Source organism: Podarcis erhardii (assembly GCF_964252035.2).
Source record: "Podarcis erhardii genome assembly, chromosome: 15".
NCBI classification, from domain to species: Eukaryota; Metazoa; Chordata; class Lepidosauria; order Squamata; family Lacertidae; genus Podarcis; species Podarcis erhardii.
Genome location: NC_138505.1, coordinates 27,081,687 through 27,094,719, shown reverse-complemented (window position 1 = coordinate 27,094,719; position 13,033 = coordinate 27,081,687). Strand labels below are relative to the sequence as shown.

The 13,033-nt window shown below is 47.9% G+C and overlaps 1 protein-coding gene across 8 annotated transcripts in view; it reads right to left on the bottom strand.

Annotated features, from left to right (window-relative positions):
• DEPDC5 (DEP domain containing 5, GATOR1 subcomplex subunit) overlaps positions 1-13,033 on the bottom strand; it is a 186,270-nt gene that overhangs the window by 149,617 nt on the left and 23,620 nt on the right. For 6 of the 8 annotated variants that reach the window (XM_081842735.1, XM_081842740.1, XM_081842741.1 and 3 more), the window contains exons 26-32: positions 9,982-10,165; positions 8,619-8,779; positions 7,349-7,466; positions 6,763-6,930; positions 4,427-4,646; positions 3,320-3,456; positions 1,687-1,801 (exon numbers count right to left, since the gene is read on the bottom strand). In XM_081842735.1, coding sequence (XP_081698861.1) covers positions 1,687-1,801; positions 3,320-3,456; positions 4,427-4,646; positions 6,763-6,930; positions 7,349-7,466; positions 8,619-8,779; positions 9,982-10,165 — 1,103 coding nt within the window. The remainder of the gene's footprint in view (positions 1-1,686; positions 1,802-3,319; positions 3,457-4,426; positions 4,647-6,762; positions 6,931-7,348; positions 7,467-8,618; positions 8,780-9,981; positions 10,166-13,033) is intronic. The other 2 variants (XM_081842742.1, XM_081842739.1) reach the window with 2 other exon arrangements.

The window sequence follows — 13,033 nt, the reverse complement described above, 5'->3', positions numbered from 1 at the left end:
AGCCTTATCCCCCTCCATCGATTTGTTGAATCCTCTTTCAAAGACTCTCATAAGCTGTTGGCCATCATTGCCTCTGGAAGTTTAACTCTTGTGTGAAAAAGGACTTTCTTTCACCCATCCTGAATTCTCCAGCATTCAGTTTCACTGTATGTCCATGAGCTGCAGCATCTCTCCTTGCCATGCATAACTTTATTTCTCAGTTTCACTGGGAGGGTGGAGTTTCTCCAGGTTTTTCACATGTGATCAGCCTTTGCTCCATGATGGTGCATCTAATGCCTTTCTTGGTGCAGCAGTTTCCTAGATACGCAACCTGGGTCTTAATAGCCAAGGTAACTCCTAGCATGGTGTGACTAAGCATGGGAACTGCATTAACTCCATCTTAAACCTTGCCTGGGGCTACTTTGCTAGTTGGTAGCAGAAGCAAGGCACTGGGTTTCAGCTTCAGCCCATTCTCTGCAATACTGGGATAATAATGCGATGCACTTTTAGAACTCCCAAGAGCTCCAATCCTCTGCCCTTCATAGAATCACAGAATTTAGAAATGGAAGGGACCCTGAGGATCATCTAGTCCAATGCCCTGTATTGCAGGACTATACAGCTGTACCCAAATGGCAGTGGTGGCCAAACGTGGGCCTACAGGGACTACAACTCCCATCATCCCTAGCTAACAGGACCAGTGGCCAGGGATGATAGGAACTGTAGTTCCAAAACAGATGGAGGGTCAAGTTTGGCCACCACTGCCATATGGGGATCGAACCTGCAACCCTGGCACCACCACGCTCTAACCAACTGAGCTATCCAGGCTGACAATGTGATCAGAAAAGGTATAGAATGCCAACAAATTCAGCTTATTTTAATTTCAACCTGGTTAACTGCTCCGCACAGCCGATAGATCACAATGAAACACCAACGCAAAGGCCCTTCAGCATGGCAAACATTTACAAAGGCTTGAGAGGACGGCCGTCCGACGTCCTTTCCAAACTGGCTCCCTGTTTCACACCTGCACCCTCTCTCCTTTAAAGGATGCACAAATCCAGGTAGCCTGGCTGACCCAGAGAAACTCCCTGTCCACCCGTGTTTTTGTTAAGTTTTGAAGAAGCCAGTGTAAAACCGAAACAAAAACACAGCAGCTGGACCAAGCCAAAGGGACTGGATGGATTATGATGAAGTGGAAGGGCTGCAAATAGTTCCTCACAGACACTCGTTTGCACAAGGCTACCTACACATGTAAGAACACAAGAAGAGCCTGCTGGATCAGGCCAATGGCCCATCTAGTCCAAAGAGAAGACAACCACAAGCAGGACCTGAACGTAGCAGTGCTCTCCCCACTTGTGGTTCCTCAGTGTACTGCTTCTGACAGAGGAGGGAGAGCACAGCTATCACTGGCTTGCAGCCGCTGATGGTCTTGTCCCCAGTGAATGGGACGAACCCCGCTTTTAAAGTCATCCAAACCGGAAGCTGTTACAGACACCACTCAAGATTCCTCATTGTGTCTCTTTACGTTTTCCCGGATGGTGTGGTCAAACCCTCTGGAATTCCCTCACACAGACAACAGAATCATGACCCCGCATGGAGTGAGTGAGGCTACAGCTTGGCTGGAAGAGTTAGCAGATGGGTCCATGCCAGCAACATGCATGGGGCAAACGTGGCCTCTTTGAAACCAAGCCCCAGAGGCCGTGTCCTTACCTTGCGTGGACTGTCCACATACGTCGGTGTCATGGCCATGCTGCTGCTGTTCTCGGCTGGCTGGCTGGAGCTCTTCCCAGCAAGTGCTGCTGCTGCCTGCTGCTCTCCCAGGGTCCTGGAGAAGAAAGTGTAGGCAGAACAGAGGGATGAACTCACACTTCTTATTTGCGGGAAGTAACCACAAGAACAGTTTGCCTGCCCACTCGACCCTTTCAACGTGCATGTGTGTTTCTGTGCAGAATGTGGCCTGTTGCACAAAGTCACGTCGGTTGCTCTGGTTCAGAAATTATTGATCTGATGTGGAGAGATCTTTCCTATATGTGGAGAGATTTTTCCTATTCTAATTAATTCAAGAGGGTTCTGGAAGCTTCTCTGCACGATACAAACAGGTGCAAGCTGGAAGTTTCTAGCTGACACGTAAGTTCCTATTCTGCCTGAAACAAGCAGAAGGTTCATGATGTTTGGGTTATTCCTTCAGAGAAGCTGAGCACAGCTGGTTTAAACTGGTTCTGTTATCTCTTTCTGTCAAGGTCATGCTGACTATAATAATAAGGCCAGAAGGAGCCTGGGACTCACTCTTTTCTATCTCTTTTTCCTTCTGCTGTGGTGTTCTGTACATAGTACACTTAGTGTTAAGGTTTTACTCTTATTATAAGTTATTGTTAAGTTTAAGTTAAGTCTGCTGCAACTGGATTTCTTATGGACAGTGCCAATCCTGAATGTATTGGATTTGTGACCGTTATGCTCATTTGCCTTCCAGTAGCAGTAAAGGTCTGCTGGGTGGAATATTAATTGCCTCTAGTCTATGCCTTTGGGAATCCAGCAACGTGTTTTAGATTTTACTCTGCTAATTATACCCTGGAATTTGCTCTGGATCAATATGAGTAGAATTCATGACACTCTTTGAATAAACATACATACATCTATTATTGTAAACATAATAGAGAGATAATTTAAGGATCTTTACAATTTTTTAATATGCAGAGAATAATATGTGTTGAAAAACCGGAGAGAGGAGCTGAGGGAGGTCTGGGGGTGGGTGGGAGGGAGGGTTTTTCTTGGGGAGGGGGGAAATGAAGATGATATGTTTTTGATAATTTGTTATGTTGAAATTCTTAATAAAAACTATTTTTTAAAAAAATAATTCATGACACTCATTTTTTTAAAATAATATTTATTACTTTTAAAAGAAGAAAAAACAGAAGCAAAGGAAAAAAAACACAAAAGAAGAAAGAACAGGAAAAAAATATACAATAGAATACAACATAAGAACAGTACAAAACACAACCTAATCACTATAAACTAAACTAAAAAAACCCACTCCCTAACCCTAACCCTAAATAAAACAAATCAAAAACAATTAAAAAAAAAATTAGATTCCTCCTTTTCGCAACTCTTTCTTTCATTCCCTTGTTTCCTTGACCTCCTCTCACCTCCCTTTTTGTTCTCCACTTCTACTAGTTGTTTCAGCAAATCCTTTCCATCTTTCTCTATTCTCTATCATATTATACATAACATTTTTTTTAACCTTATTTTAACGTTAAAACTAAAATACTTAACTCCTTATAACATTTCTGTTAAATCCATAAAATAATTCATGACACTCAACACATTGCTTAGTGTCCCAACTCACTTTTGGCTGGCTTCCATCTCCAGCAGAGCTGAGAGCGCAGAGGTCCCCTTCTTACCCAGAGGGGGAGGCCCGGACGGTTCCAAAGAATGAGCGGAAAGCGGACCCGCCATCTGCAAGCCTTTCATAGTGGTCCCTTTCTAAATGGAAAGGGATCATTGGGGGGCAATGGGAAGGGAAGAGGGGGAAACACAGAGAGAAAACAAAAAGGTCACAAGAACATCGTAATCTGACTTATACTACGTCAAGAGTATTGGTCTGGCTAGCTCAGTACTCCCTACACTGGCTGGCAGTGGTTCCTTAGCTTTTAAGGCAGGGAGTCTGGATATGCCAATAGAGACTGAACCTGGGACTTTCTGAATGCAGAGCCGGTACAGGAGTCTCCCCAGTTACGTGTGTTTTGACTCGCACGCGGCATACGTGCAGCACTGGGAAACCATTAATCGGTTTAAACTGCAAACTGGCGCAAAAAGAGCGGGGAAATGGTTAGCCTTGGCAACTTCAACCCCATAAGCCTTTGCACTGACCTTTGAGGCCTGTGGAGAGTTGGGAGTTCGAGAATGGTTTGTAGGGAGTGATTCATGCCAGTCTGGTAAGTGCTGCTGGTTTTTTAAAGGTTTTTTCCCCCAAGTGTTTCCAGAGGTTTAGAGCATGTTTACGGGCTTTTTAGAGGCTGTTCCCCACTATACACAATTTCATGCACATGTGTGTTACCTGGGAATGTAACTCCCATGTTGTGGGGAGAGGCCTATACTCTACCATGGAGCCACAGGTATTAAGTCACATGATGTTTCAGTAGCTCTTCAACTGTAGGACCGTGTTTAGAGAAATTGCTCCTCAGCTCGAGTCTCCACTAGGAACTTGTTACATCATTTTTATACCTGTTTGACTCCCATGAGTATTTTAATTTGGGAAGGGTGTGGAGAAAAAGCGCAAGTGGTACAAAGACCGACGAGCATCACAAGCAGGTAGGCTCGCGAGGGAGCTGGGGCTGGCAGCAGCTCCCTGCCGAAAGTCAGCACGCTGGCCGCAAGGCCCCGATACGCCTTGCAGAATGTGTGAACGGGCCCACAAAAATTCACAGAGCGCTGGCTCAGGTTACCGGCTCACCCGGATCATCCGGTCCGACCGGTGGCGCCTGCGGATGCGGTTCAGCCCCTCCACAAAGCGGATGAAGCCATCGAGGAGCTGCCACTCCTCCTCGTCCGAGCGAGCCTTGCCCCCGTAGACGTCGCAGTGCGCCTCGCCCTCCATGATGCGCTTCGTGGCACTGATGCAGGCCGGCAGCAGCAGGAAGCGAGTCCGCCAGAATTTCAGCGACTCAATGAGACTGGGGGGAAGTGGGGAAGCCAAGGGGGGTGGGGTGGAGAAACACATGGAAATCATAATGTGCATATGTCTTTGGATAATACAGTGGTACCTCGGGTTAAGAACTTAATTCATTCTGGAGGTCCATTCTTAACATGAAACTGTTCTTAACCTGAGGTACCACTTTAGCTAATGGGGCCTCCCACTGCCACTGCACCACCAGAGCACAATTTCTGTTCTCATGCTGAAGCAAAGTTCTTAACCCGAGGTACCATTTCTGGGTTAGCGGAGTCTGTAACCTGAAGAAGAGAAGAGTTTGGATTTGATATCCCGCTTTATCACTACCTAAAGGAGTCTCAAAGCGGCTAACATTCTCCTTTCCCTTCCTCCCCCACAACAAACACTCTGTGAGGAGAGTGGGGCTAAGAGACTTCAAAGAAATGTGACCAACCCAAGGTTACCCAGCAGCTGCATGTGGAGGAGCGGGGAATCGAACCCGGTTCCCCAGATTACGTGTCTACCGCTCTTAACCACTACACCACACTGGCGTCTGTAACCCGAGGTACCACTATAAAGAAGATTCCAACTAAAGATTAGGAAGAACTGCCAGGTGGTGAGAGACATTCGACACTGGAACAAGTTCCCTTGGAAGGTGGTGGACTCTCCTTCACTGGAGAAGAACAAGAAGTTGGATGGACATCTGTCAGGGATTCTTTGGCCGTGATTCCTGCCTTGCAGGATGACCCTTCCCAATTCTAAAATTTTCCGATTCTATGTCATGTACAGCAAACGTCTGCCAAGCTGCTCAAATTGAGTTAAGTACAGTGGTGCCTCGCAAGATGAAATTAATCCGTTCCGCGAGTCTCTTCGTCTAGCGGTTTTTTCGTCTTGCGAAGCAAGCCCATTTACGGCTTAGCGGATTATCGCTATTAGCGGCTTAGCGGCTTTTAGCGGCTTATCGGCTTATCGGATCAGCTGATAAGCGGCTTAGCGGCTTAGAAAAAGGGGGGAAAAGGGAAAAAAACCCGCAGGAACTCGCAAGACATTTTCGTCTTGCGAAGCAAGCCCATAGGGAAATTCGTTTTGCGAAGCGCCTCCAAAACGGAAAACCCTTTCATCTAGCGGGTTTTCCGTCTTGCGAGGCATTTGTCTTGTGGGGCACCACTGTATCAGTCAACCAACCTTGCAAACATATTTTACAGATTTCTACACCTCTTCCTACCCATCTGTGCTCACCCCTTGCAGCCTGGCAGAAAAGGAGGAGCCAAACTCTCATGCTACTTCAGAATTTGGGTGCCAGGAGGGGATGCTTCCTGGCCACGTGGGGCAACCAGGCAAAGGGGCTGCTGGCCAGCCTGCAGCCCAGAGGTCAACATGGCTCCCTCTGGCTGCACACAAAAAGATCCCCATCGAAGCATCTCCTTCTCAAGCTTGATGCAGGAGCTGCATCGGCTGTATCGGGTTGCTGCCACACTGCAGAGACCAGAGTTGTGGGCTTCTTTTTTAAAAAACAAAACAAAGCAAAATAAATCTGTTACATTAAAAAAAGATGCAGAGCAGTCACAACCAGAACACACACAAATCCAACACAAGTACGTTTTCCACACAATATAGGGAGCAGCCAGCCAGACATAGACAAATTGCCCAAATAACTAGGAGAAAACAAGCCTAAAAGTGTCAGAAGAAACACTTTTATGTTGCTTTAGGAGTTCACCCTATTCTTCTGAGGAACTGATATCGGACACAGCTGGAGATCAGTGTTAAAAACTCAGATATATAAGCTAAGTACCAAATGTTACAGTTGCCAAAACAGAAGTTCTTGTTGCCATTTTGTGGCCGGACGGCTCGAAAGTCCTATTTTTCAATGCAACTTTTTGGTTCCTGAAATTTGTTCCGATCATGCAGATAAAATATCATAGGTAGAATTCTATAGGATGTGTTGTTACGTGTGTGAAAACAGGGAAAATCCAAGGATCCCCAGGCATGCACCTCCTGATGGTGGAGACGTCAGGCACCATCCTGGCACTCAGGAATTTTCACTTGGTTGCAAGTGGCCAATAGCCAGGTGCAAAATGCACGTGGTGAATTTCAAACGTGCCTGGAGAGCACCAGGTCATTGAAGGCTGCTCAGCACTTACCTGAAATCCTCTGAACCTGCGGAGCAGATGTACTGGTCCAGGTAATTCCATTTGTATTCCTCTAACCTCTCATGGGAAAACTCAACCCAGCAAGAGACAAACTCAGAGTCAGAGTGGGAAGGGCACAGGCTGTAGGTGTAGTTTATCTGGGCTGATTCATACGGATACCTAAAGAGAACAGAGAAAACCTTGGCAACTCAAACCCACAAGCTTTTTTATTTTCATATTTTTTAAAGCCAAGCAGCTAGTCCACATTGGCACTAGAGTTCCATCTGAAGATCAGTACCCAGAAGATCACCTCACCCTCTATATATAACGAACCAAACACTGTGCCTTGTAGGAGAGGGACTTGTTCCGTCATCCAAGATGGAAAGGAGAAGCGTGGGAGGCTTGGAAAGTGTATGGCTGGCAACGCCCCTTGCGCTATGGTTCCCAAACCTGGAAACCTCATGCAAGGGATTCTGACGGGTGGGTGGTACAACCCACCTCTCAATCAGATTTGACAGAAGGAAGAAAGGATGGATTTTGGCCCACAGAGCCAAAAAGGGTTCCTCACTCCTGATCTAAGGCTGCCAAAGTTACTCACTTTGGCAAATACCGAGTGACGGTAATGATTTTGTCCTTCAATATCACTTTGTGGAAGGTGCGGCCCATGCTCAGCCAGTACTGGTCCTCCTCTTCAGCCCGGATTCGTGACACGAGGCCTGGTTTGTAGGAAGGGTATCGTAAATAAATAAATAAATATCAAATATATCGTAAATAAATATATATACCGTATATATCAAAGTGGTTTGCAGCAATAAAAACACAGAAGCATTTTAACTCTGTACAGTAGGCTGCTTTCTACACATGCATGCACTGCCACCATCTCTCCCCTCCATCCGGCAAGCCAGAGACACAATCGGAGTTCAATGACACATCCCAGCCAGGCAAAAACACTCCGGGAGGGTTCAAAGCAAGGCTGGTGAGGGGTGTTGCAGAGGCACAGCCTGGGAAGAGGGCTGGTCTCCCACCATTGCTCATCTGATAGATAGATAGATAGATAGATAGATTCTTTATTGTCATTACACAAGTGCAACATTGCACAAGTGCAACGAAATTGGATGCCATCCCTTAAAAACAACGAAAGCAAAACAACAACAACAACCAAACAAACCACATTCCAGCCACACCCACACCCACACCCATCAAACTCCCAGGTCACACTATCGAGTTACTGCATTTAAGAAGGCCACAGCTCTTGGGTAGAAACTATTTTTCAGTCTATTTGTCCTTGACTTGATGTTTCTGTATCTCCTGCCAGAAGGCAGTAGTACAAACAGACTGTGTCCCGGGTGAGATGCATCCTGCAGGATATTGTTTGCTTTCCTAAGACAACGGGAACCGTACAGTTCTTCCAAAGATGGGAGGGGATGACCAATAATCCTTTGGGCTGTGGTTATGACCTTCTGGAGCACCTTCCTCTTCCTAGCTGTACAGCTGGAGAACCAGGCACAAATATAGTATGTGAGAATGCTCTCTATGGAGCCTCGGTAGAAGGACACCAGCAGTCTCTCACTCAGATTGTTCTTCTTTAAAAGTCTGAGGAAATAAATTATCTGCTGGGCCTTCTTCACCAGAGCAGTGGTATTTGCGCTCCAAGTCATGCCCTGATCGATAGTCACTCCCAAAAACCTGAATTCCGCCACCCTCTCCACCCGTTCCCCGTTGATATACAAGGGCTGAATGTCCGCCTTTTTTTTTTATTTTATCTGCATTTCCAAGTCAGCAAAGGGCTAATCTGAACTCATTAATCTCCCTCCTTAAAATGGAGGAGGAGGAGGAGGAGGAAGAGAGGGTCTTGGGCAGGCCCTCACCTCTGCTGTACAAGGGGCTGCTGCTGAGAGGCGGCTGGACGGCTGCAGGCGGCTTCTGAGGCTTGCTTTGCACGATGAGCTGGTAGCCCTGCATGAGCCTCTGGCATATGAACTCCTCAAACACTTGCTGGGCCGTCATCTGCACACCTTCCTCGTCCCTCCTGAGAAGGAAAAAGGCAGGCAGTGAGTTGTCCCCCACCTCAGGCAGCCAATCAGGCACCACCCTCTTCCCACAGCAGCCAACCAGACGGCTTTCTGCATGAAGGGGGAGGCTGGAAGATTCTAGAAGTCTTCCTTTATGCAGCACTGCGGAATATGCCGCCACGGGAGGCAGTGATGGCCGCCAGTTTGGATGGCTTTAAAAGAGGATTGGACATACAAACAATACAAACAAATTCTTGTCTTATCCTTATTTTTTCTAAACATTGTTAGGTGAGCTTCCCCAAGTCCCCCGACTGATTTTCATTTTACCTCATCTTTAGCAGTTTCATATATCATAATTTTTAACCATTTTTTTTATCGCACTCAAAGGGTAAAGGGACCCCTGACCATTAGGTCCAGTCGTGGCCGACTCTGGGTTGCGGCGCTCATCTCGCTTTACTGGCAGAGGGAGCCGGCGTACAGCTTCCGGGTCATGTGGCCAGCATGACTAAGCCACTTCTGGCGAACCATAGCAGCGCACATAAACGCCATTTACCTTCCCGCCGGAGTGGTACCTATTTATCTACTTGCACTTTGATATGCTTTCGAACTGCTAGGTTGGCAGGAGCAGGGACCGAGCAATGGGAGCTCACCCCGTTGCGGGGATTCGAACCGCTGACCTTCTGATCAGCAAGTCCTAGGCTCTGTGGTTTAACCCACAGCGCCACCCGCATCCCTTTATCACACTTACTTTTACCACAAAAATCTTCACATTTTTATTGTTTATTTGTGTTATAAAAAGAATAAAAAAATTTGAAGGAAAAAAAGAAGAAGATTGGGCAAATTTGTTGGGGAGAGGACTACTGGCAGTTCCTAGTCATGACAGCTATGCTCTGCCTCACACCAGGAGGGGAGGGGGCTCTTGTTGTTCAAGTCCTGCTTGTGGGGTTTCCCAGAAGAAGGCATCTGGTTGGCCACTGTGAGGGCAGGAGGCTGGACTAGATGGGCCATGGGCCTGATTCAGCAGGGCTCATCTCATGTTCACCACCAGGGGCACTACCTGGAAGAAGATGGTCTGGCCGTGACCCCCCTGCCCTTCCAATTGCTTGCTATTTCTCCAGCCACTGGTGGCCAGGCCCAGCCTAGCCCAGTCAGTTCAGCATCCCAAAGCACCCAATGGGACAGGGACAGCTCTCAGATTTCAGCCACAGGGTAAGCGTACCTGTCCAGATCTGCTTCGGGCAGCAGGTCATAGCACCCTTCGGTGTAGTCGTTCTGAAGGCTCTGGCGGTCCGGGAAATAATCCGTGGTGAGGGGGAGGCAGGCGGGCGTGGTAAGAGACTTCCAGTCCACCCCGACTGTACAACAGAAGCCTGGCACTACGGGGGGAGCAGACAGCGTCAGAACTGCCTCGTTTCGTCACCGGGCGGAAGGCAATGGGGGTGGGTTGGGCATCAGTGTGAGGGAGGAAGGAGAGAGAGAGAAAAAAGAGAGAGGAGGAGGAGGAGAATAAGGTGCCACAGAAGCAAAAAATGGGAAAAGGGAAGGAAGGAAGGAAGGAAGGAAGGAAGGAAGGGAGAGAGAGAGAGAGAGAGAGAGAGAGAGAGAGAGAGAGAAAGAAAGAAAGAAAGAAAGAAAGAAAGAAAGAAAGAAAGAAAGAAAGAAAGATTTGCATGGGGCAGGAGAATGAAAATTGTTCAGGATGGGAAAATGAGGTAGGAGGAGGGTTCGAGGAAGAGGGGAGGAAGGTAGGGAAAGAAAGACAGAGTTTGTTAAACAACACAGTGGCCATGCCGATTCACTCCCATCATGCAACTGGGAATAAAAATAAAGTTAATTAACAGTTCAATTCGCCTTTTGATTTGTAAACTCGAATCAATACAGCAGCTGCAGGAATTAAAAAACAACAACAGCTATTAAAAGCATCCCGAGGCGAATGAATGAAGAAGTGCAGGACAACACCCATATTCCAAGCCCAGAACAGGAGAGGGTGAAGACCCTTCCCCTCCTGTGTCAAAGTGCCAGAGAAAGAGAGGAGGGCTAAGAGAGGGCAGCAGAGCGTCCTGCACCCAGCAGAAGTTGCACACTCATTAGAGCAGCAGCAGCAGCAGCAGCAGGAAAAGGAAGCATGGGGAAAAAATTAAAAGGAAAGAATGAGCAGCACAGGGAGGTAAGAAGGGATCTGGGGGAATAGTGAAAAGGGGGATCTTGCTGGGGTGACCCTTGCCAGTGGGTGGAACTGGCAGGGAGGCCAGTGGTAGGAGGCACCCAGGCCAAAGGCAGGCAGAGCCACCCAGTAAGAAGGAAGGCAGACATGGGAGGATATGGCTGGTGGCGCAGTGCCCCCCATTTGCCCTAAAAGGGGAGCAGCTTCCCAGGAAGCAGAGCTCACAGGATCAAAGCAGCCAGTTGCTCCAGACTCTGGGCACGGGCTGCATCGAGACTCCTCTGCCAAAAGCCCCTCTGCACCCCCAGCCTAGTGGCCAGGGCAGGACATTCTTTGCACCTTCTGAGCCAGCTGACAGGTGCAGAAGGAGGAGATGAAGATGGGGGACTCATTTTCCCATAGTGCTCTCTCCCACATTCCAGATGCGTAAGTCTGGCTCAACAGCATGAAAGACATAAGCCAATCTAAGGGGAGAACGGCATCTGCACCCAGGAGAGGGTTCCTGGGTTCGCGGGGCTCATCTCCTGCCATCCAAGTTTGTCAGAGCAGCTACTTGGGCTGGTTCCCACATCCATGAGGGAAAAGCACTCTACACATGCTCAGAGAAACACTTCCCTCAAGTCCTACCTATGTTCCAAGGCTAAGCCATCAAGGGCAAATTCCTGCATCGGAGTGAGCCTCGCAAGACACTCTGGGCTTGGCAGATATTATTGATCACAGAAGATGGGCACAATAAATCCAAACAGAAGGCAAATTTACACAGAGACCAACTTTTAAATGGCAGGCAGATCAAGCCCTAGGACCAAAGTTTTTTGTTGTGGAGTGGGAATTGTACTCAGGTTCCAAAGCATGAGCAATCTAGCTTCACTCTTTCCATCCCAGGGCACAGACTGTGCTCTGGTCTCCACCCAGAACGGCTGCAATTTGCCAGAGCCTCACAGCTCTCTCTGAGGGGGAAACGCAAAAAACAATCACAGGCCACCTAAGCAAAATCCTTCCATTTAAGAATTTTGCAGTTGATTCTGTGACTGAAGAATCGCAGCCCTCCGATAAAACAGTCCCACAAAGGACTCTGAACGGGCAACCTGGCAAAGTCTGTGCAAGAGGATACAGCAGTTTTTTCCATCCACCTCCAAACCTCCTCAATAAAAACTGCATTTGAAAAGGAGATGTAAAACTGCCTCTTCATTATTGCAAGGACTGTCCAGCAACTTTATTACGTCTGCCTTCTAAAAGCTTCAATATCAAGGCACTCAAGTGTGTCAAGGAGAAAGCTTTCCTGTATGCAGGAACAGAAAACCCAGTTAAGTATGTCACCCTGTTCTTAGAATTAAGACATGGTGAACCCAGCAACCCAGACGGGGATGCCAGGGGGAGAAGATAAGGTCCCAGGAGGGGGATGCTGCCCCCCCCAACTTCTCACAGACCAACATTCATTAGTCTCTGTTTAACAATACATTTGCCCTGCTCGTGGTTCACAGATAGTAAATGAGGAGACAGTCAAACAACCCTTTGCACCAGTTCCCTTAAAGTAAAGGGTAAATGGACTCCTGACCATTAGGTCCAGTCGTGACCGACTCTGGTGTTGCGGCGCTCATCTCACTTTATTGGCCGAGGGAGCCGGCGTACAGCTTCCAGGTCATGTGGCCAGCATGACTAAGCCGCTTCTGGAGAACCAGAGCAGAATTTATTTATCTACTTGCACTTTGACGTGCTTTCGAACTGCTAGGTTGGCAGGAGCAGGGACCGAGCAACGGGAGCTCACCCCGTCGCAGAGATTCGAACCACCAACCTTCTGATCAGCAAGTCCTAGGCTCTGTGGTTTAACCCACAGCGCCACCCGCATCCCCCAGTTCCCTCACCCAGGCAGATTTATTTAAACGCTGTGGTTAGTATTGCTCGCTCTCAGACAAATATTCTGGGATGTTCCAGACAGCTGAAGATCCGGTCACTGAGCAACCAGAAGCCTTCCTCTGTGGGACTGTGTCCCCACAGCTTCCGTATGGAAAAATCCCAAACAGAAGGAAAGCCCTATCCCAAAACTTACGACTTTGGAGAGAGGGAGCAAAAGGAACTGGAGGCGATCGGGAGCCCTTGGGACTCTGGA